The sequence below is a fragment of the Patella vulgata genome, chromosome 8 (genome assembly GCF_932274485.2).
Source record: "Patella vulgata chromosome 8, xgPatVulg1.2, whole genome shotgun sequence".
Taxonomy (NCBI): domain Eukaryota; kingdom Metazoa; phylum Mollusca; class Gastropoda; family Patellidae; genus Patella; species Patella vulgata.
This window is the reverse complement of record NC_065886.2, coordinates 46,863,174-46,888,883: the sequence shown is the minus strand read 5'-3', so window position 1 is coordinate 46,888,883 and position 25,710 is coordinate 46,863,174. Positions and strand designations below refer to the sequence as shown.

The 25,710-nt window shown below is 35.5% G+C and overlaps 1 protein-coding gene across 3 annotated transcripts in view; it reads right to left on the bottom strand.

Moving 5' to 3' along the window:
• The window catches only part of LOC126830821 (inverted formin-2), a 32,009-nt gene extending 8,658 nt beyond the window's left edge, over positions 1–23,351 (bottom strand). Inside the window, exons 1-8 of one of the 3 annotated variants that reach the window (XM_050561241.2) lie at positions 23,214–23,351; positions 13,144–14,224; positions 5,617–5,732; positions 4,595–4,754; positions 3,720–3,901; positions 2,014–2,093; positions 874–1,616; positions 128–267 (exon numbers count right to left, since the gene is read on the bottom strand). In XM_050561241.2, the coding sequence (XP_050417198.1) occupies positions 128–267; positions 874–1,616; positions 2,014–2,093; positions 3,720–3,901; positions 4,595–4,754; positions 5,617–5,732; positions 13,144–14,224; positions 23,214–23,279 (2,568 nt within the window). In that variant the 5' untranslated portion in view covers positions 23,280–23,351. Of the gene's footprint in view, positions 1–127; positions 268–873; positions 1,617–2,013; positions 2,094–3,719; positions 3,902–4,594; positions 4,755–5,616; positions 5,733–13,143; positions 14,789–16,283; positions 16,818–23,213 lie in introns of those variants that run through there. The other 2 variants (XM_050561242.2, XM_050561246.2) reach the window with 2 other exon arrangements.
• Between the last annotated feature and the right edge of the window lie 2,359 nt (positions 23,352–25,710).

Here is a 25,710-nt window from a genome sequence, read left to right as displayed (position 1 = left end):
AAAGACCCAGTCCAATCGAATACACCCGATAAGGAACTACTAGGTTTTCCGGAAAATTTATCCATACCCTGCCTCAATTACGGCAGACACCACTGTTAGAAACTAGTGTTATTTAAAAGCCACTAACCTCAGTTGGAGGTTTGGCTTTTACAACCCCCTTTTCTTCAGCTTTAACAGTTTTCTGACAAAATAATTGTTCAATGTCATCATATTTTACTTTCACTTTATCCTGCATCTTCAACACATCTTTCCATACATTATCATTGTCTGAAAAAAAATATAACGTGCGTTTGCCACAAACACAACCGAGGGCATCGCTCACTGAGTAATCCCCACTGTCGACCGCATCGTGTGATCAAAGATAAAAAAAAACGAATAGAAAATACAATCTGATTAAAATACAGATCTATATTTCGTTTCGTTTTTTTTTATAAGTTCGATGGCCTACACTACATGAAGGTCTGACAAGTGATAGGAGTTCACGTTAGTGGTCAAACGAGCGGCTTTTGGCCCTATGACGTGAGACATTGATTAATCAATGAGCGTTGGCGTTTCTAGTGGTTTAGCCACAGTTCCGTGCATCAAAAGGCCAAGGCCGTTTCATTGACTAATCCCTCACATCATCCTAGTGTAGTAAAGACAAGTAAAGCGAAATTTTGAACTATAAAAACGTAACGAAATGGGATCTGGTTAGAAAGTAATTAAAACTGAATAATTAAAACCTGCGGCCGAAGAACAACAAAAATAAACCAAAATTTATAAACACTGACACCCTTTTATACAAATAAAAGAGGTCCATACAAATTATTTTAGTTCATTTAACTAATTACTCTTCGTGTAAATGCACGTAAAAGATAATAATGGCTGACTTACTATTTAACACATGGGCAGATAACTTAGACCAGTTAAACGTCTTCATCTTGTGCTTTGGACGGGGTGTGTTTATGCCTTTAAGGTTGGAAACTGGAACCTGGAAAACTCTTGGTGCTCCAAATGGTGGTGGCACTGGTGGTGCACCTCCAGGTGGCGGTGGTGGTGGAGGGGGAGCTGCACTGCCTGGTAACGGTGGTGGTGGAGGGACTGATCCTGGTAATCCAGGTGGTGGAGGTGGTGGAGGAGGCGCTGTTCCTAATGGAGGTGGTGGGGGTGGTGGGATGGGGATGGATGGTCCGCCCAGCATTGGTGGTGGGGGTGGGGGTGGCGGGATGGATGAAGATGTTCCATTTGGAACTGGTGGCAGGAATGGGGTCCCATTGCTGAGCATCGGTGGAGGTGGTGGGGGCGGTATAGCCCCGGGAATCAAAGCAGTTCCAGACAATGTGGGTGGAGGGGGTGGAACTGGAACTCCGTTGGGTAACACACGCAAGGAAGGAGCTTGTCCATTTGTCACAGATCGAGGCACAGAATGAGTTAATACTCCATTGGACGAAGATTGAATTATTTCAGCCTCGATGGGTTTGTTTAACAGATTATATGTAACTTCTTCCACAAGAAAATCAGTTTGTACGGCTTTGTTATTATTACCATCAGTTAAAGCTATATTGCTATTTTCCACAGCTTTATGGAGAATAAAACACTTTTTGGCAGCCTGTTCCATAACATTCCATTGATTATCACTGAAGAATAAAAAATCTATAAACAATTTTATCTTAATTCGGTCATAAAATATAATTTTTCAAGAATGTGAATACAAAGTATAGTCTGTTAACTTATAGAAACAACTGTATATTGTTAAGAAAAGTGCTTAAAGAGACATGACGCTTCGATTTCGTTCTTCACTTCCATTTAAAAGATATCTGAATTAAATCAATTCGGCCTTGACTGGGCAAAATGTAATGTTATACAATGGTACCTTATTATTATACCAGATACCGGTAATCTGCAATAAGTCTCAAAATGATCGAAGTTTTACGGTGATGAGACGTTAAATCCCCTTCTATTCCATTCTAGGTCTAGGATATCATTCGGAATAAACAATGGTCCTGATCAATTTTTAAAGAACATACAACTGACCTGATAAAATCATCTGGATCAATATGAAGTAAACTTTGTAAAATAGTAAGAAACACGTCAGCTTGTGGTGTATTATATACCTGTAATATGTATCATTCATATACCACAGTTTGTTTATTTGTCAGGTGGATAATACTACAATGTTATCGTTATAAATGCCCAATTTACTAGACACTAACATCACATAAAATACGGTTAACCGTAGTAAAGTGGGGGGGGGGGAGATTATGACCTATGTCCTTAGACATCAGTTCAGATACATTAGATATCAATTTAAAATTTGTAATCGATTTTGAAGATTAAAAATTTGTTTGACCTCTCTGAAGCCAACAAAAAAGACCGCGCAGTTGAGAGGAAAGCAATTTCAAACTCTGAATTAAATTCAAAATGTTCTTTTATACAAGGCTCTTGAAATTCACTATAGTAACATGGTGCAAAATGTGTTTTAAAAATTACAACCTTTAACAAATGTCATTTTCGTTGTATTCTCCCTTTACAAAACCTTTATTGAAATCATATAACATCGCCATTTAATTAGAAGGTGTTAGATAAATATAATCTATTATAATATGAAAGGGTATATTAAATATATATCAAAATATTATCATAATAATATAAACAAAGCTTTAAATAACCAGAAAGAAAATATGACGCTGTTGGTGTTATTATGGGGTATGTATTACACATTTAATATTATATATATATATACATATACAACAGTATATACAACAGACAACAGTAGCTGCAAGAGATAGACAGTATATACAACAGAGAGAGAGAGAGAGAGAAATGGGGTTTAACGTCCACTCAACACAAACTAGGTCATTTCGGGACTAACATGGTTTAATTTTAGTTACATAATTCGCTTGCGCGTAGGGGTCTTTAGCAGTGGGAGGAAACCGGAGGACCCGGAGAAAACCCACGAGGTTGGACAGGCGACCCTACTCCTTGTCACGTACAACCGGGGATTCGAAACCACGCCAGTCGACTCAATGACAGACTTTATGATACAGCGCGCGCACGCTAACCATTCAGCCATCCAACCCCCCTTATATACAACAGACAACAGTAACTGCAAGAGATGGGCAATATAAAACCTCCCAAAAAACTGAAAAAAAAAACGGGCGATTTTTCGGACAATAGGGGCCATAATCCAGGATGTTACGCGCAAGTATCAAAAGAAACCCAGATATGTGGGATATAATCATTTAATTTAAGTTTCATCAAAATCGGATTATGGTGTAATAGTGATATATGTAAACGTTTTTTTTTAATCGGATAAAAATTGTGACCTTAAGTGGGGACCACAAACTAAAAACGTGATATTTTTGTACAATCAGGAGCCATAATACAGGAAGTTACGGTCCGATATACGCCAATACCGAAAAGAACCGAGACCTATGGGTAATAAACATCGATTTTAAGATCTTTTCACGTAGTCTTCACCGGAAAGCAGTCGGTCCGATGTCCCAGAACTACTCAGTTCGGAACTGGGTCTGGTAATAGTATTATCAATTCAAATGGAAAATATAGATGCACGGTCACCATAATTTCATGTAAGGCTGGATAGATGGACGATCGAATTAATAAGGTTAAACGTTCCCACTTTTCTGCAGTGGCTAAAGAAGCCAGGGGGGGGGGGGGGGGGGCGAGAGGTGATTCAGAATAGTAATCCAGGTTACATAACTTTTAACAGCTCAACATACCTTTTGAATAATGCCGTTAAATAACTGTAGAGGATTATTGATATCTATATTATTGGTAGATATAATTGATGTAATTTCTTCTTCATCATCATGTCTTTCTTCATCAAATACATCACATTGTATAATTAAATCTTCATTTTCTTCATCACGTAACGTATTTACAATATCCAAGAAATTCAAACCTAAAGACAGTCTCATATTTTAAACCATTGCAACATAATATTCAATTTAATGTGAAAACTCATCTTTCTCCGCAATCCCAAAATTCATTCAAGGGCATATTACGCCTTTGCCTCTTTAGATTTGCACTAGTAATTTGTACGCGGTTCGTCGTTTTTACCATTCGAACAACCAGACACAATTTCCTTCTCTAGTCCCCAGTAGGCACCGAACACGGATAAACATAAGTACTCAAAATTTAATTTGTATGTCCTACTTTTTTGCACGATCGGACCAATGAAGACGAGCATACGCCATGTAGTGTCGATATTTTGCCAGGACAACGGTGTTTTCGCGTTCTTTTACGTGCAAGCTAACGTGTGTACACGGTACCTCGACACAACAAATAGATGATGTTCCTTGCCCGACCTTCCTCTCTGCACCACTGACAAATGCAGACCATGCTGAAAAATCTCAAGGAACTTTCTAGGCCAATACAGGGATCGAACCCGGAACTTCTATCTTCTCTGATTTGCTATGGTGCAATTATGTCCGTTTATTAGATTCCTTGTGCGGGACTTATTTAATCCCTCAAAAATCCTATGGTTCTTCTTGGCCTACAATGTTATTTTAGTTGTGGGCGTGTACCCCAATTGTATGACTACTACTACCCAAGTCACGAAAGAAAATACTAATGAAATAGAAGCCAGCTTTACCTATGAATTGATTTCTTATAGATATGCGTTCTTGTAATTCATCTGTTCCTACTAGAATACAGTTGATAAACGCCATTAATGTGGTCTTGTATGGTAGTAATTCAGCATTCTTTAACTCATTAACAATTATACTGAATCTATATCTTTGTTTCTTCATTGTCTACAATTTAAAAATAATTCTTACATTGTCTACAATTTAAAAATAATTCTTACATTGGAAAATCAATGAATCGAATGAACTTTTCAGGACGAAGGATTCTTTGAAGAGGTCATTAGAACATTCAGATTGCTGATACATAATACATGCTAGCAGTTCATCTACAGATATGTAGATCTAACATATTTTGTATTTTGACCAATGAGTAGGTCATCTAGTAGACTAGATCATTAGATCTTGGGCCTGTCACCAGTTCAGTTGCGGTTTGGATCATACGATTGTATAGACGACAAGGTTCAATGCTGTCTGCCCATTTCTTGGGTTTCAACAGAGTCCCTACGGTTTACCTCAAGCCTAAGGCATCAAACGATTTATTGAAGTCAAAGTATATCCTAGTCCCGAAATTAAAATGTTTCTGTCATGTCAGCTATCCTCATTTCAATTCCCTTTCATTGTTCTCGACAGAGCCCACTTTTGATACGTCTTGGGAATTAGGCTAGACTAAAACATCAAGAAAAAGCTAAAAATAGCTAAAACTCTTAGAGTTGGATATGAAACAAGATTGTGTTCTTATGTGATATTTCAAGTATTGATGGGACAAACTATAAACTGTCATATATTTGTTTGGATAGATTAATCAGAAGTCCTTTTCTTTATAATCTTAGTTGAATGTTTGTCTTTCTGTATGACACAGGAACACACAATTCATTATAATAATATATCAACATTTGCTTTATTTATGGGCGTAAAATTTTGAACGAAGACAGTTTATCATCCAAAAAAACAGACCCAACATATTAAATCCAGTGAAATCGACAATTTTATTCTAATCTAAGAGCAGTAGTCATTATAAAGGTTTTTATACCTTAAATGTATCGAGAGCGTCCAATGCCAGTCTGTAACCATCAGGTGAATAGACACAAAGTGCTGACAATAACTCAAATACTTGCTTCTTTACCATTACATTTGGTGTATCCAATGCTAAAAAATAAAAACAATGTTAGTGACCATTGCCCCGAGGTTACAGTTGATGAAATATTTATCTTCTCAGATGCAAGTTTAAGCTATGACTCCATTTTCGGTATATGATAAAGTAATGTTTAGCACGATAATGGGTTTGCTCAAAGAGTTGATATCGCTTTGGAGGTCTTACTAAAAATTAAAAATTGTTCGACATGACGCTGTAATTGACTACACGGTCGCGTTGGCAAATTTTCCAAAATTAAACTGAGCTTTTGCCGTTTAATATTTCAGTAATACACGCTTGTTGACCAGTGCTTTCCAAAGAGTTTATTGAACGCTCGTGAAGAAACTATATCCGAGATCGTTGGTACGGATTTTCGATAATTATTCTAACGTTATTTTGCATATAATGTTATTAAGGATTAATAGAATTTATTTTATTGGTCTTGAGTTTCATTATAATGTTACGTTTGCATTTCTATTTTTTGTCTACGTTGGTGACCCATAGTTGAGTACCAGAAGTCTAGTCTTCCGAGAACATCAGTTCAAAATGTATGCCTACATATACTTTATTCCAATCTATCAATCGACTATATTCTAATAACCGAACCTTTGAGAAATGTCATACACGTATAACATAACATAAATATCGTTTAATTGATTTTAATTCAACTTATTTTATAGACACAACGTAAATAAGGAAAATAACAAAATACAAAAACATAAAGGTTTCCTTGTACTTTACAAATACCAATAATAAATTATAAAGAATTAAGGACTATATTATATATACACAAATCAGTTTCTAATCAAACAAGAGCAACGCTACCGCTACAAAATACGTCACGCTGCTTTGATTGATATGGTATTTTTTAAAATGAAGAGAATGAAATATGAAATGGCTACAACGACTGTAATATGACAAGAGGCAAAGAAAGCTAGGTGTTGGGTTTGTTTTGCCAAAATTTACAGACTGATTATTAACAAAAATATGGGTGTGACACCGCCCCAGGGTGTAAGGGCATGCACCAAGATAAATAGTTGCTGTCTTTACGGTATAAGGAATAAATAGGCCAAGTTCCACGATGATCCATTCAGAATTGCTGTCTGTAGACAATAAACACAAAAATTGGGCGTGGCTCTGCCCCTGTGTGTTGGACATGGAACAATATAAATAGGTACAACTCTGTTGTTGAAATAATTGATGTGATGATTTTAAACAAAATCTGTTCATATTCGCAACCTGTAGAGTATTTACAGGGTCGGGTCTGCACCAAAAATATAAGAGTTAATCCCTAAGTTATAAGGAATAAGTATGAACAGTTTTTAAGATGATCCATTAAAAATTATGGCGACACACAGACACACAAAGAGAAAATGGGCGTGGCTTGTTATATTCGGAACGAGACTCACATTTTCAGTAGCAGACTCGGTTGGGAAAAAACAGTTTCATGATGTTCTAGTCGGGCTTCAAAAAAAAAAAAAAAAAAGAAAAATAGGTGTAATGCTGAAAGCAAGCCCTTTTGTTGTTCAAACGTCCCCTGAAAGTGCAATTTTTTTGTCAAACTGTGGTTAAACGTAAGTCAATCAATCAATAATTCACGTTTGAAATAAAAATACATAGTAAATGTCAGAATAGCCTATGTTATCTTTTATATTCAATCAATCCCTTTTACTGTTTCCTTTGTTTTGACCTATAAAACTTTTAAACATTTCATAACTATTTTTTTAAAAAATGTCACTGTCGGCGGCGATATCAACTCGGTTGAAGCAGACGTTAAAAGTTATTTCAAACTCCTGGGGCGTCATCTGTATAATTCCATATATATTTATCTGAAACGAAGCTGATACCCCATGGTCATTATTGGCGACAAATAAGCTTAAGTGGATAAACATGAACTTTTGAACCAAATTAAACCTTTCCCCATCTGTACATGACATTGTTTATCGCTAGGTGATAATTATAATGACGGGGTGGGGGATCAATAATATAAGGGAACTTGTTAATAGATGTTAAAAATATTGACAAAAATACATACATAGCCGAAGGGTACAGACCATGGTACAATTACGTATTATTTACTGCTTGTAGAAGATTAGTTTACTTGTATTGAAAAACGGGGTATACAAAAAAGATGTTTACAAAACATTATTTTCCGAAAATAGATATACGGGAAACTTCAGAATTAAATCAATCTCGTTTGTCACTTCCTTTGGGTACTTAAACAGGAGTATACGACAAAATAAAGTAAGGTTTATTTCATATGAGTGTCCTGTCCACAATTAAAGGGTGTATAGATCTATTCTTTGGAACCTTGAAATGATTTTAAAATGTCCATTATGTCTTAAATACTGGATATTAGGACCTCATATTTTCACGGTGAGATAACAAGATCAACATTAATTGAAATGGGCCAATATTGAATTCTAATTAGTGTTTTTAATTTCGAATATTATGAATACTATTGAGTTAGAGGTTTAGCTCCTTTAATATTGTGAATGCAAAAATATGAAAAACACTTTAGACTTTAAATAAACGAAGGGGTTTTTTTTATTTATTTTTTTATTTTTTACAATAAACACTTGTGAAGATAATAGTTTACTGACTACAAGGATAAAATATATTTAAGATATTATTATAGTTCTTTGGGGAGGAAAAATTAAAACACGTGGAGCTTGGCAGAAATTATATGTCTTTTAAAGTCGCCCTTTGTACACAGCCATTGTTTTCAGCCGATCCCATTAAACAAATTATCTTTTCAACGTCACGTCTCGCCTAACGTGTGAAATTCATAATTTTTGTGCATCAACTGAAATAAATTCAAGTATAAAAATAATATTTCTGTTCTGGGTAACTTTTAAAGGAAAGATCTGGGTGTAACGTCTCGTCAATATAATACTACGTTTATTTCTTTCCTGTATAAATAGTTATGCAAAGTTGGGGGAGAAGAATTTTGCCCGGGCTGTGACGTTTGCGTCTATTCTTCATCGAATTCCTTCGGTCAAGGACTACCCCGAAAAATTAGACCCGCGTTTTAACTAAACAGTCCACGACCGTGACCCATAATTTTAAAGGTGGTTTAACGAGTACTACATATAGTTTCCAATTTGTTGATTGATTTTTTTATCCCGTGAAATCAAACCTCACAATAATTTAAATAATCAGAAACGTATATACCTGTTGCAAAGCGAGGAGCGTAGTTTCCATTTTGAACTAAGAAACGTAACCCTTCGTTAGAATTCATACAGGCTTTGATGCATAACACACATTCCAGTCTCAAAGTGGCATTGAGAAAATCTGATTTATTCGTAGATAAATTATCTAGACACTCAAATAACAGTTCCAATCCGTGCAGACGTAAGAAGTCCTGGATCCATTCCGTATCCGCTCCGGCTATTTTCTTGCGAAGGTGGCAAAGGTTCCTAAGTGACGGATTTTGCAGTAAAAATATATAAGTCCCTGATATAAAGCCATGTCCATTAGATTGAGTCTTCTTGGTGTTTTTATGTCTTTGCAAGTCTGAAACCGTTTCTGTGTCATTCATGGTGAATGGGGTCAATTTAAAATCAAAGAAATGCCCACAGTCAGATAATTATTTTAATTGCTATGAAGTTTCATATGGTTCATTGTCGAATTGTACCTTATGGAAACTTAAACGCGCAACATATGGTCTGATTTTACAGCCAGACAAATTTTGAAGAGATTAAAATCATATCAGAACGTAATCTATTTTTACAAAATAAGAAATTAGGTGTAATAAATTTATTGGATTGTCAATAATTCTGACCCCATAATACTACCTTATTTAAACGATCATTTATAAATTACTATATAGCACATTGGTGGAAATGTTCAAATTCGATGGTCATGCATATTGTATTGGTTTGTTTTAACACCATTGTGGAATTACTTAATCATAACACTTTATAAATTAATTCGAGAATACTCTTCGTCTGTCAAAGGGTTATTTCTTCATTAATTCGTTAATCTCCTCGTTTTAATAAAGGAATTAGTGTGTGGCCCTGATACGATAAGATATTGTTATCTAACTCTGAGAGCACAGAAACGAGAATCACTGAATTCCAAACACTCAGCAAAATAGTGATTCAATTATCACTATTACCACAAAGAATATAATATTAATCAAATCCTCGCACTCCTTATTCCTCGTTATCGAACATGCGCATTAATAAACTCGCATTACTAAGAATAACATCCCACAACTTCCAAATACTCCCAAATTTCAAGAAACCGTTTCGACATCTTTAGTCTTTTAGTTAATTAATTGTTGCTTAAACTTTCCAACAATTACTTGAAATCGCATAATCCATGGCGTGAACACATTTTCTGTATTCCACAAATTTCAAACTCCAATTAGGAAAACAAATATAAGAATAGTTTGTTGTAGTCGAGAAAAACTTCTTTTATCTGGGTTCTGCGCTAGATGTACAAAAGGCTTAATTTGTATACACAAACCGCGGCTATACTGAACCAATAAAACTACTAAAATGTGCTTAAAACTGCCACGTGACAATCGGGACTTAGTGAAGTAACAAAGACTAGTATTGTCAGCGTGAAAATATTTATATATACGCTTGGTGATGGATTGTAGGAAAGATGCATATAAAACAATTGCTTATTTATAGGTATATAGGTATAACTGTATTTATAGTAAGTATAGTACTGATAACAAATATTGTATAACGAAATATGATGGCATAACCATGGAAGCGGTAGCGGTTTCTTTTTATCGTTGGTCCTTTGAGCATACCGCATTAAAATTGGGGTGAATTTGGGCATTATTACGCAGACAAAGGACCAGTTTTAATATCAAAATGAGCAAGATTATAAAGCATACCTTGTTTCGTATACGAACCTGCCACAACATGGGTCCATCTTTTAAACTAGATATTATGAAATCGGATAGAAGTTTGTTATCACAAACGTAAAGTATCGTCGTCTAATATAAAATACAAAATATATGAAAAACCTTTGGACAGAAAATAGTTTACATCTGTGGAATTTCCTTTTAAGTATAAAGCCATTTCAATTTCCTATTTACGAAATGTCAATCAACGTTAGTTACTATAATTAAAACAGTGGAGTTGTTGTATATTACCATATGTTATTGAAGGGTTAAGTGGCTATGATTTGATTATTATGTCTGCATATTAAATGTCAATCATTTATTATAACAATTTCAAATTGGTATCTGATATCGCATCTGGCCTTTATATTATAGTTAAAGTTATTTGAATGGGAGGAAAGAACAGGGTTTGCCGCATAGCACAGAGTATGGGCCAGCATGCGTATGCCAGTAGCCCCGTCGGTGCAGAAAAGTAGGACCTTAAACCCATTGTCACTTTATATGAATGAGGCACATTAACGGCCATCTCAAACTGGGGTAGAAATATAAAAAATACAACTGCCCTGGCAAACGTGTCTTATCGATTTGCACTTTTCACGTAAAGGACTTCAGCGACCCCATGAAATTTGTTTAAGAGTGGATTGTATTTATCTCACATTGTCATCTTTACGTGTTTTTGAGAAAAAAGCAATTTTGCCGTGCCTTGCAACCCATGTCCTAATAATGTACGTCGGTATATGGTATTTACTAATCAATCATAACATCTTATACATATAATCGTACATAACCCTCGAGCATACTGACTCAAAACATAGTCATTTAAAGAGAGAACAGGCCACACTAAAATATCAACTTTAATACCAATCTGCAGTACTCTTTCTAATATCCCTAATATTTGTAACATATGTAATTACCATTTGCTAACATCGACAAATGATATAATTGAGACTAGCAGATGGCAAATTCTATTTCTATGATCACGTGTGTAAAATACAGTAATGCGGGGGTGGGTGGGGGCAGATCGGGGTATTTCCGCCTACTCATCTTCTAATTCCAACAGCCGATGGGTCTTTAACGTGCACATCAATGTGTACGCCGGTGGACATCGGGTTGTCGTCCCATCCGTCCTATTAGACGCATCTTTTGCCAGCCCGGCAGAGAAACGAGCTTGAAAATATTTTGATGAAGTAGGCCTACACATGTACATTTATGTAACATGTTTATTCTAAATATATGTATTGTATGTCTTTGACAAAACTACTGGGTAATCGATGCTTTTGCGAAAGTGGTTGAACAATTGAAGAAGTGCGTTCGTAAAAGATACTGTGAAGCATACATTTAATTCTTTTAACTTCAATGTGTTATAATTGAGTATGTAGTCCGATGACAAAATAAACGCAAAATCACCAACTTTGACCAATTTCTCGTCTATGCAAAGACTTCTGGGCTGTCTGTAATTGATGTTTGGTAATTCCAAGCTATGTGGGATGGTTTAATATTACGAGTATCTCACATGTTTTTTGGGTAAAAATTTTAAATTCTAAATTTAATGTTGTCTGAATTTGTGAAATAGATTGTGTATACTTTCACTAGTATTTAAACATCCAAGTAAATACCCCTTATCTGTTTGCAGTGATGAGCCCAGAAAATTATAAATATCTTGCATTCAACTTTAAGGGGCTTATTGTATTTGTAAAATATGTATAGTACAGTAATGTATTTTTTCTACCTCTTAAATATATTAACAATATTTTTAACACATAATTCACAAAATGGGATGGTGAATTCGTTGATTTTAAAAGCACTGTGTCTGTAGGCGTAATGCAAACATCTATAATGAGGTCATAATACACCTTCGCATATACGTTTAGGTTTATAGTTTTACAGAACGTACAGTTTTTGGTACGTTTAAGAGATAATTCGGATTTTTAGTACGTTTTGTGATAAGAAATCCTCTGACGATTGTTTGCTTTTTTAAAGATCAAATCAATGTTAAAACGTATTCATTAAAACGTATTCAACAAAGTCACTTTAATGGAATAAATCAATTGAGAGGGGCAAACCTGTTAGAAATAAAATTCTTGATTTCCAAAATTTGGTTATTTTGACGTCGTGCTGGATATAGGGCACCATAATACCACCAGTTTAATTTTTAAAGCAAACAGACTATTTGATTACTTGATCGAATCGAGGAAGGTCCTTCAGGTACCCCTTTTATAACAACAGCTACTGGCTTTTCTAATTATCTATATAACCTGATTTCATTTACATTACAAAGATATAGATATAGAGAGACATACATTAAATGTCACTATAGTTTGAAATGGGAATGTTGAGAATTCTTTTATAGGTCACATGTTTGACTAAATGTATATACGTATAGGTAACCCCTTTGTCCCAACGATGTAGATAATGTATACATACACCTTGGATAGATACAATAGGTATAGAAAGTATAATGTCACAAGTTTGTAATCGGTGTAAACATATGCAATACCATTGTGTTTCTAGTATATATTCAAGAAATATGATAAGAAATATTATAAATATGAAAATATTACCTTTAATAAGTCTCTTGGAATTGCCTCCATCCTGGACAAGTGCCTCCAAACCAAGTTTACTATTCGACACAGACTTTATACAAGAAACACACTCCAAGAGTATCATGGCATCGGCTAAATTTGTTACTCTTCTGCCACCAACACTATCTACATTATCCAACAGGGCATCCAAACCCTTTGCTTCCAGGAAACCTTGAATCCAGCCCTGTTCTGCCTTCTTAATCTTTTTCTTTAAAGATGCTAAAGTTCTGACAGACGGAATACTTAGCACACTAACACAAATTTCTGGCTCGCAGGAATCAAAATCCGCATTTGATAAAGTTTTACTAATTTTCCTTCTTAATATTTTCTTCATTTTGCTCTTTGGATCGGAACTGTCATCAATTGATGAAGTGGGACTAGAGGCGGGACTGGTGGGTGACATGGATTCTTCGGTGTCATCACTTTTGTTAGGAACTTCGGAGAAAAATTCCTGCGACATGCTGAAAACATCTTCTTCGTCGGTAACATTCGTTGGTGTATCACCATCTTTGATTATGGGTGTGTCCATTTTTGTCGTTATCTTTTTAACTTCTGCATCTTCCTTGTTTGTGTTGTCGTCTGCCTGTTTCGAATTGTTGTTACCAATATCTTCATCACCCATACAATTCCCGTCCTCATTAAAGTTAGAATCAAAGTCCGTCACAGTAACTGTGTCATCGCCATGTGCTTTGCTATCCTCCATATTAATATCAGCTTCACTCAAGGCAGTATTCGTTTCTAGTGGGTTCACTTTGCCCGTTATGTTGTCGTCTAGTGTTTTTGGTTCGAGGGAAAATATGTCGTCTGCTAGTTCAGTGCGAGTTGATATTTTGTCATATTTTATGTTGTTATAGTCCACTGACTCTCCCTCGTCTATTTCCTCAGAAGTTAAATCGATCGAGGAAGACACTTCTGTTTGTGTATTGTCCGAACTGATTGTATAAACGTCAGATTCGTTCTCATTCAGGTCAGAGAAATCACCTTCTTCTGCTGTGTCCCTTCGTCTTCCCCACAGGAACATAGACACCTTTCTGATTAGACCACTCACTCCTTTCGCCGCCTGTAAAGATAGGTTGCCAGGCAACGAAACATACGCCCACAGCAGCTAAATCGTCCGGGCAGTCAACAAGTATTGTCGCATATTTTTACTTCTTTCGGTAATGAAACATTTATAATACACTAAAATCTGATTAAGAGTAACAACTCATGAAGTAATTATCAGAAAACGATTAGAATTTGTTTGGTTTTTATAAAGTTCTGCCCCATGCTAACGTTTAGTATACAAAACTTTTAATATCATGGATTTAGCTGTTCAAGTCATAAAAATTCATTGAAAATCAATATACTTGTTCGTCTCAAGCTCTTAAACTCTGTGTATCAATCTGAAGTCAACTCTGGCAGTAATTATCGGAAATCGCTGAAAACCAATAGGCTTCTTCGTCTCATGACCTTAAACACTGTGTATTTATTTATATTTAATCGGATATTAACTTTGGCCTTTAGAGCGTCCAAAAGATTTTTTTGAAGTGATCAAGAGCCATAACTCTGGCAGTAATTATCGAAAATCGCTGAAAATGAATAGACTTCTTTGTCTCATGACCTTAAACACTGTGTATAAATTTAAAGTCAATCGGATATTAACTTTAGCCTCTAGAGTGTTCGCAAGATTTTTCAAAGTGATCAAGGGCCATAACTCTGGCAGTAATTATCTGAAATCACTGAAAATCAATAGGCTTCATCGCCTCATGACCTTAAACACTGTATATAAATTTAAAGTCAATCGGATATTAACTTTGACCTGTAGAGCGTCCACAAGATTTTTTTAAGTGATCAAGGGCCATAACTCTGGCAGTAATTATCGGAAATCGCTGAAAATCAATAGGCTTCTTCGTCTCATGACCTTAAACAGTGTGTATAAATTTAAAGTCAATCGGATATTAACTTTGGCCTGTAGCGCATCCACAAGATTTTTTGAAGTGATCAAGGGCCATAACTCTGGCAGTAATTATCGGAAATCGCTGAAAATCAATAGGCTTCTTCGTCTCATGACCTTAAACAGTGTGTATAAATTTAAAGTCAATCGGATATTAACTTTGGCCTGTAGCGCATCCACAAGATTTTTTGAAGTGATCAAGGGCCATAACTCTGGCAGTAATTATCGGAAATCGCTGAAAATCAATAGGCTTTTTCGTCTCATGACCTTAAACACTGTGTATAAATTTAAAGTCAATCGGATATTAACTTTAGCCTCTAGAGTGTCCACAATATTTTTTTAAGTGATCAAGGGCCATAACTCTGGCAGTAATTTCGGAAATCGCTGAAAATCAATAGGCTTCTTCGTTTCATGGACTTAAACACTGTATATAAATTTAAAGTCAATCGGATATTAACTTTAGCCTCTAGAGCGTCCACAAGCAATTGTGGAAGCTGGACCGACGGACGGACGGACGGACGGGGGCGACGACAATATACGACCGCATTTCAATGTGGGCGTATAAAAAGGGAGAAGGTTAATCCACTTGCATAGAAAACTAAATATCGATACCAATGAAGTAAAACAAAAGCCTAAAAGGGATAAATCTCACATCGTTATTTACGTTCTGTCAATATATGAATATTTGTGGGGATTTTCCAGGGTGGTTTCCACTTGTTAGTGATACAGGACGGGGCAATGAACAACGTATAGTCGTTCGGGGTTGATGTGCACGTAGGAATTCATTTGTTTTTTTAAAGCTGAATCGTATTGAGACAAACGACTTTATTTGACAAGTTTCTATCCACGAAATCAATCTTGTGGTAAAGGAGAAAGGGACGTGCACGGATTTATCGTTCCATAGTGTGGCTGAGCGTACCTCAATTGCCAACTTCATTATGCCCATGTAAGCGCCTTGTTCCTACCCACTAAGGCAACTTAAGAGAAGACCTAAGAAACATTGACCGTCAGTTGGAATTTGTTAGGTTAGTGCAAAATGTAAGACACTAAAGCCCGTTTCATTAATTGGTACTAGAACGCTCATCATATATTTTAAAAAAAAGACACACATAAAATACACATTCTTCATTAATGCGAGTCCAAGCGTAAAATATTTAATACAGTGTCAGTGAATATATCAACTTACCATGATGAAATGCTTTTTTTTACAAAACACACAAATAAACCGTCGCACATGAACCTAACACTGCAACTAAAGTCTCCAATTTAATCATTTTAACATTCACACCTACTTGTTAGCAGCAGCCACAGACACTATTTTATAGACCTAAACAATGTTGACTATTTACACTTTTACTTTTACTTGTCAACGAGTCAAAATATCTAAAACTTGCAATGAACAATTACTGTAGTAGCAGACATCCAACTGCTGAGCATAAACAAGAATGCACATGTCATGTCCTCAAGTTCCTGGGTCTATCGTCGTCTTCAACTACAATGATACAATATTTCACTAATCTTTTTTATCAATTAAAGTGTGGGTGTTCACCAAAATGTCTTAAGTCTATCCTATACTTAAAACTGACTTAATACTGAAATGTGTACAGTGGTGTTGATTTTATTCGTGCGACTGATAAACTGTGTCAACACTCCCGAGTATAAGTGTCAGATCAGGTTGTGACCATGTTACCGGAAATAATAACTCCTAATCACCCTGCGTGTTTTTATATACTTTGAAAACTAAGACGGTTGATAACTACTCATATCAATAGATGAGAGAGAGAGAGAGAAAGAGAGAGAGAGACAGATGGGACTAACATATGGTTCAATTTTATTACAATAATTCGCTAGCAGTGAGTGGGATGAAACTGGAGGACTCGGATTAAACTCACGAGGTTGGACAAACGACCCTACTCATTGTCACGTACAAGCGGAGATTCGCAACCACGTCAGTTGACTCAATGACAGACCTTGTGATCACCAGCAGCCGAAAGGGAATGAGACAAATACCGTACGAATTTATCTTTTTTCCGTGACCCCATAATCTATATACATGTATTAAAAAAAATTGGTGGTGCCCTCCAGAAACCCCTACCTAGTTCAGTTTTATTTTTGTTTTACGTGAATATCATCTCCAATATTAGTGAATGGGATTTGACGTCCTCGTTTTCTGCGCCAAGAGCGCTAATAAAGACAGAAATACGCCGCGCTAGCCCTAAAACAAGATGTCGACGCCCATGAAATTAATTTAAGAATTGCCATTTCAGAAAAATCTATTTGCATTGCCTGTTCAGTGTTCAAAACTCTTAATTTCTTTATGACAAATTTATCTCTTCAAGGACGATATCTATGTTTTTTTATTAATCCTAATTCGTCGTTACCATGACATTAGCTAAAAAGTTCCATTGTCCATGCGTAACTGGGAGTTTGGTTTTATCCAGTGTATTTTACCAAATGCTGACAACCCACCCAGACCCTCGGGCGTTCTGTGTGACCGAGACGTCAACACCGAGGCCTAGAGCAAATATTATCTGACTTCATCTGAATTTCTGATCGATTTCAGTGACAGCTATCAACTATAAAGACACCAAAAAGAAGCTAAAAGCTTGGTATATTTGGATGAGGAACCGAAAGAAGCTACTTGACCAGTGACAACAAGAGGTGAATTATTGTATAAAGTTCGTATACTATAAAAACAAGTGATGAATCATTAAGTATGCTAATTTCGTGTCGCTATTTTGTAAAACTCAACAGGAGACCAATTGAAAATAAGTCTGTGGTATTTCCGTTAGAGAGATTTCTTTTCATTTCTTTTATTATGTAACCTTATGAATAACTGTGGGATACTTGTTGTGGTTGGTTTTTTTTTAAAAATAAAACAACTATTCCATTGTACCATAAAATCGGATTCACGCCATCTTTTTGTTACCGTGTTATTTATATAAAAAGTCTCATATTACAGTTTTGAATTTATTTCCATATAAGATCAAAATTTGCTTTGTAAATCAGTGAAGTTGTTCATCTGCAGAGATCAAAGTGACAGTTTTAATGGATAAAGGGGGATAACCACAATTAAAAGTTTGAAACGCTGTGCAACATTGAAAGCAATCATGTGGTTGAGAAATTGAGAGAAAAGATTGACTCAGCCTTTTTATTATTTTCTTAAACCCTAGCGACAAATTAAATGCTATAAATAGTAAAATAAATAAATGTTGAAATCAAAATGTAAGTTGAAACCATGCCTGCTGTTACTTTCTTTATCAACTGAATGGAATGCCGAACAGAACTGGGATTGGCCCTTAGGATTCAACGGCAAATTTCTTTTGAAACAACTCGCAAAATGATATTACCCATTTGGCTTTCTCAAATGTATGTAGTCTATATTGTTAATTGAAACCGCGAAAATACTTTGATTTTGTCGAATTATGTTGATTTTGTTTTAAATTCTGAATACCTTTCTATATTAATCTCTATTAAATTTACGAACATAATAATAATCATATATTGTTTACCTACAGCAAAACATCGTCGCAGTGAAACATAAGGCACGTGAAGGAATGGAGTTTCGCGCCCCGTCAACAATACTTCGATCATTTTCAGACTAACGTCAACGGAACACAAACTAGGTCATTCCGTGACTAATGTAGTGGGAGTAAACCGAAAGACCCGGAGAAAATCCAAGATTTCGGACAGAGCTCCTACTTCTTGTCACGTACAAGCGGGGAATCGAAACCAGCCACTTGACTCACTGACGAACCTTATGATCTAAAACGTAAGCCTTCTAACGACCGGGATGTTAAAGACGGATGGGACGTATTACAACAGAATCTGTATTAAAATATAATAGAAGGACAGTTTATAACTAACTACTAGGATGGCATGAAGTAAAATAATATAATAATGATTTGTGTACTGTTTTTAAACCAGTTCTACTACTAACTATGGTCCACCCGTGTATATATTTGGCATGCACGTAAAAGAAGTCTTGGTAATTGGCATAGCATACGTAATCATAGAAATTAAATTTACTACAATGTTAGTCTTAAAAAAACCTCGGCGTATTGTTTTGTCGGTACTTCAAACCACATTCCAGCCCATTCCTTTTTAGGGGTTGGATTGTAGTCTCGGTCACCCAGGACCTCCTATTTTTCTGGAAGATAGAGACTAGTTGGATGGTCGAATGGTTAGCGCGTGCGCGTTGTATCATAAGGTCTGCCATTGAGTCAACTGGTGTGGTTTCGATTTCCCGGTTGGACGTGACAAGGAGTAGGGTCGCCTGTCCAACCTCGCGGGTTTTCTCCGGGTCCTCAGGTTCCCTAAAATTGAACCATATGTTAGTCCAGAAATAACCTAGTTTGTGTCGAGTAGACGTCTCTCTCTCTCTCTCTCTCTCTCTCTCTCTCTTCCATTCTTTAAACCCGCAAAATATTTTACAACTCAGTTGTATTTGGAACGTAAAGGTTAAAGGGCGGACTAAGAAGTTGGGTCAGTAGGTTAAATGGTCTTTCTTCTACCTAACTATTTAAGAATGTTTATTTGATATTTATCTTAAACAAGAACACTGAATGAAATTTAGCGCCTTCCTTTGATGTGGTGATAATCCCGTAAATCAGGCCGGTACACCTTTAAAGGCATGCTGCCTAGCGTTTATACAAAACGAGTGTTTACACCTGAAGGTATACTTCAATACTAGTAAATATGTCACTTGAAACTGTTAACATAATTTACCCTGTTATACAATGTAAAATATTGTTGTGTTATAATTTACACTTTTATAAAATCACGGTCAATTTTAAGTAAGGGGATGCTCGATTCACAGTCCAGAATTGACAGAATTGCAATCGAGTAACGCAGAATTCAGTTCTGTCACAGTTCTGTCAGTCCCAACAACGGAGGTGGTGTGAGTAGAATCGTGACGTAACTAAACACAACGAATATGTTTCGGCTGCATGGTTGGTTGAGATATTTACTTATTCAGTCGACGCATGCGTTGTAGCTCGAAATCCACCTTTTCACTCGATTGTCACTATTTTTGTGATTGAGAGAATTCAATTCCGGAACGTTCAATCGAGTACCCCCTCAGTAAAATAAAATACAATATGTCAGTTTGTCCACAAGTAAGCAAGAAAAGACTTCGCATATCGTCTAAAACCGTAAAACGTCTTACTTCTTCTTTTGCGAATTTTGTACTTTGAAAAAAAAAACCGATGAAACGCGAATAGGGCCTACAACAAGGCGATACATGCCTACATAAAAAAATTCAGTGGACAATGGACACAAGCTAGATATGGCCAGTTCTGAGAATGGATATAACTATTATCACATAATCAATTATTGTTAAAACATTCCAGACTTCTAGACAACACACAATAAAAAATAATCTGGACAAAAATCATATTGTTCCTAAAACTGTTCAAATCAAGAATTGTTATATCCATCGAAATTTCTCATTACTTTCTATTAATTCCATGTCTCAACCGTTATGTTCTTTTAAATCGTTAACTGTCGCCTGAACGTTAATTCATTTATATCCGCGAACATTGAGGCCAAGATGGTATTTAACCCACTTTTTTATGTTTTGATCGTCTAGATTATTATTTAAAGAACATGCATAAGTCATTACTTTGTTAAATTTAGATACATAAAATAGACTTATTTGAAGTTTTAATTCATAATTAGTTACTAGGTAGTTAAACATTAGAGATTTTATTTTTCGTCGTAAAAAAACAAATCCGTTAATTAGATCTTATAGTAGAAGAAAATAAGAAGAGGAAGGGTGGAAAACCGTTAGATTCTGTTTAAACAGAAATATGAGTGTTATTATTAGAAAAAATTGTATTAGAATCAAACACAACCTCAGATAATGTTATATAAAGTTACACTGTATTTTTAATGTGTACTAATGTATCTAATATCCACTCTCACTATATGTAACGGTACATCCTATTCTGTATTCATTATTGACACACGTTTGACTGGTCAAACATTGTACGGCTGTATAAGAGAAATTTATGTACATATAGTAGATCTGTGTATTTTCAGGTTTCTGTAGGTTTTTTTTTCTTTTTTGTGTTGTTTTGTTTTGTTTTTTTGACAACTCGGAAAGAGATCCGTTTCAAAACTGAAATTATATGAATAATTCATGAAGAACCAATTACGTTTTCACACATAGTTAAATCATGCCGATGGATATTTATAAATGCTATTTATGACCATTATGTAATTATTGACATTAAGCGACTTTAGTCTAGATAATTATACATCCTCAACATGTATAACATGGTAATATTGTTTGCCAGGGTTTCAACTTTCAGTTCAAACAAAATCCCCAGTTTTTCATTAAATTGCGTTTTAGTTTTAAATATTTTAACAGCAAATTATGCCACATAGATTTCTCTTAAAACATGTAATTATTAAATATCGTGTAAAATAATGCTACGATAATATAACTTCATACTATTTGTATTTACAAACCAGTGTGACGTGAATAACAACCTGTTCGTGTGGATTTAAACAAAACAAAGGAATTGTAAAAATAAACCACGTATACAACATTATCTATTGTTATAACTCAAAACTATAAAAGTTTGTTATTTTTTTCGTTGGTTTTTATTTTTGTTTTGTTTCTTAATATTTATATGGGATTTTGAGATATAATTATTACAAAATATATATTTTTTAGTTCCGGTATATATCTTAGAAACTGAAATATTTTTTATTCTAAATTAAACAATAAATCAAAACGTGTGTGTGATAAAACAAATTTATATTGAACCTGATAAATCGGTTGCTCTCTCCATAATGTTTTAATAAAAGAAAAACTAAAAATCACCTTTTAAATTCTTTTATAAAATGGCTTTCAATTTTGGCAAACGAAGGCTGAAATTTTTCTAGATGCCTTTAATGGACTCATGGTGCTAAAACTAACTGAGAAAATCTGGAACCAACAAACCCATGCCTTATTACCACGCAGCTCGACTTTATTCATTCCATAAGTATAGGTTATGTAAATGTGAAAAACCTATGCTAATTGGACATACTGAGACTGCACCTAATGTTCACCAGTGCATTATGGTATAAACTCTAGAATATTTATTTGTGATTTCACTTAAAGGACAATATTGGTGTCAGTCATTATCACATTATGTGATAGAACTAATTAAACACGTTCCAAATATAATTTTAACACAGATATCATTGCTACGATAGCTGAGTAATACAGGTTTCCTGAATCGGAAGTGACGAACGCCAAAGGAAAACACGAGTCAGGTTTCCTCTTACAGTCCCATATAACAACTTTTGGTCTTGAAAGGAATTAATAGTGAGCAGAAATTCGGCCGTGTATCTGTTATCACTCGTCACATCAGTCAGTTATATAGAGGTGTGACTCGTGCTTTCCCTAATGTCCGTTTTTAAACATTGGTCTTAAAGATGCCCCACCTCCTCGCTACAAACTGTATATTTTGTTGATTTATCTTGACTAAAAACATATTCAAGCTAATTTATCTATCAAGTAAATTATTGGATTATTCTCTGTTGTTAAATCGGACAGTTTATTGTGTGTTTAAGTCCCTCAATGTTCTCACAACGGTTAGCCATTAGATCAACATTTAAGAAGCGCTCCTTACGCCAGTTAGAGACACCTTTACATTTCTGTCCTCCCCATGCATGGGGGTTTTCAAGGAATCCAACATTTTTTTTATTTAAGATTGAGTGTCTCTACTTTCTTTAAATACCATATGCAATACTTTTATTGGAAATATTGCTACCCTATAAATACTTTCGTGGGAATGAATCTTTAAGTATTAATAGGAATTCCAGACTTAACTAAATGGCAGCAAAAGTATATTGCCATTTAACTTTGATTTCTTAAGAAATTCCGAATAGTGTTGGTGTTTTTTTTAAGTAGTGTGTCTGCGTTAATCTAAACTTATTCAATAAGTCTGGTTTATTTAATTACGATGAAAATTACTGGAACAAAAATACCCACCAAAATCGCTGCTTACTTTTGTTGAATTACGCGCGCTTTTTTTTAATTCAATATGATTCTCCATATAAAATTATCATCATCGACTGAAAAATACTTTAAAATGAAAAAAATATACATTTTACTTACCACAGAAACCGTGTTACCTACAACACCAGCCATGATTAATTTACTAACACCCAAATCTGTGGCCATAACATAATAAGACAACAACACGGAAACTGGCGGTCGTATTCAAATAATCCTAGTCAAGACCTACATACATTCTCCCTTAGTGGTCTACACACAACCTATATATATATATATATATATATACTAGAAGCTACCATTCACAAAATTAGCTGTCAGCCTTTATGTGGGCGGATTATCCCAATGTCACGTGTGATGAAAAATGTTGGAATTTGTTGAAATTGTTGTCAATGTGGACGCGACTGTTTATTTTTAGAGCTGAACTTTGACTGATGAAGACCATATGGTATCAAAGCTGATTACTGGGTGGGGGAGTCTTTCTTTCTTTTCGTCATTCATGTACAGTCATCAACAACTCATCAAACATAGTCAATGATATTTATTTATACTGATGTGATTAATTTCCATTGTTGCACGGATATGATATCTTAATATAAGCCAAGCTATAAGTTGGGTGTGAGCGATAAACGGTCGCTTCACGCCTTGAAAGATACAGCCCGGGTCCGCTGTGACCTTAGCAACAAATCTTGATTGTTTAAAAATCAATTTTAAACGGTTGTCTCAATATATTTACCATTATTATAACGTTGCCGTGTTATTATCTATTTATCCATTTAATAACCATGTTCTTCCTTCACAATGTCATTTTTCTAACACTAATAATCACGCAATAAACTCTAAATGTCAATGTGAGCATTAAATACGGCACCAAATCCCGCCCCACCCCTTAAAAAAATAAAAAAATAGTACCATTAAATTTCTTGTAGTACCTGATTATTATGAAGATATTTTAAAATTTACATGTCCAACCGTTTGTACACAGACTAAATCTGTTACTCAATATTTATAGTATTCGGAATTAAATACACGAATTAGAATTCAATATTGGTTTTTTTCAATCAATATTGATGTTGTTATATTACCGTGAAAATATAGGATCCTAATATCCAATATTTAATACACAATAAACATTTTATAATCAGTACACGAGTCGTGTACTCTGTGGTTTTGGGCGTCATTTGTATTGAACAAATAAAAACATAATAATTTAATGATTAAATCACATTACATTATTAATAATATGGGCCTTTAGACCCATTTCCTATGTTCTATGGTGCCAAAGAATAGAGTTATACTCCCTTTAAACTGAAAGGTCTCGTGTAAAGTATGGTAGTTGATGCCTGTTAATTGTGGAGGTGGAATCGTCTCGGATTGTCTTACCACCGAATGATTCGCTTACTGGTTGCACGTAAACACGTTTCTCATAGTTTACAGTAGGTTGGAAAAACACCAAGGAAATGAAATGGGGTTTAACGTTTTACTGTTCTGCTCCGACTGGGCTAATGAAGACGGACAGCGTCACTAAGTCCAACTCTTATATCGAATTCCAAATGCCAAGGGATCTTTTACGTGAACGCTAATGTATACACGGGACCTCGGTTTTTGGTCTCATCCGAACGACTAGACAGCCGTTCTTGTCAGGCCCTCCGCCCTGCACCTCTGACAAGGGGAAACCACGTCGGAAATTCCGACTTAGCCACTTTTGCTGCCAACACCATATAGACGTTCATTCTAATTGTGTCTTTACAGATGATTTAATTGCCATTAAGCCGGGATCTGTCGACGATGTTGATATGCCAATGTTAACATATTTCAAATTACACTTGCCAACAACCCACTGCCCACAGACAAGTTAATATATATGTTGCCCAATAATATATACTCTTCAAAAAAAGTAGGGGATATTGAAATGCAAATACCTGCTATGCAAGTTGTGATATGATAAATAGTCATGGACACTTGACATGCTTTGAGAGTATGTTCACAGATTAAGAACTTATCGCCCCAACAGAACCACTAAGCTGCACATGCGACACGCAATAGCGCCATACACGTGGGAGGGGGTCATTGTCAAATTTGACACTTCAAGGAAGGGTTGATGAAAACTGCCGCGTGCTGGTTTATCTATCCACGTTTGTTGTCCTATCGGTTCTTGCATAAGATTTACTGTTTAGCGTATCTTTGCTTTAGTGTGTTCCATTCAATTTGATCGGGAGACGTTTTCGTCGACGTCAACGTCAACCGACAACACAGCAAGAATTTGCCGTGGCACTGCAAAAGGAGTGGGTAAGATTGCCCCAAATCGTGATTGGACGGTTGATTAGGAACATGCCACGACAAGTTGCTGAATGTCTGAGGATTGGTGGAGCAATTACTCATTACTAAGACATAAATCAAAAACGTCCATTTCACTTTTGACAGTGTATCTCTTTGCGAGTGAAATGGGGCCGTCAGATGAGCCGCCCATATGAACTGTTTAGCGTATCTTTGCTTTAGTGTGTTCCATTCAATTTGATCGGGAGACGTTTTCGTCGACGTCAACGTCAACCGACAACACAGCAAGAATTTGCCGTGGCACTGCAAAAGGAGTGGGTCA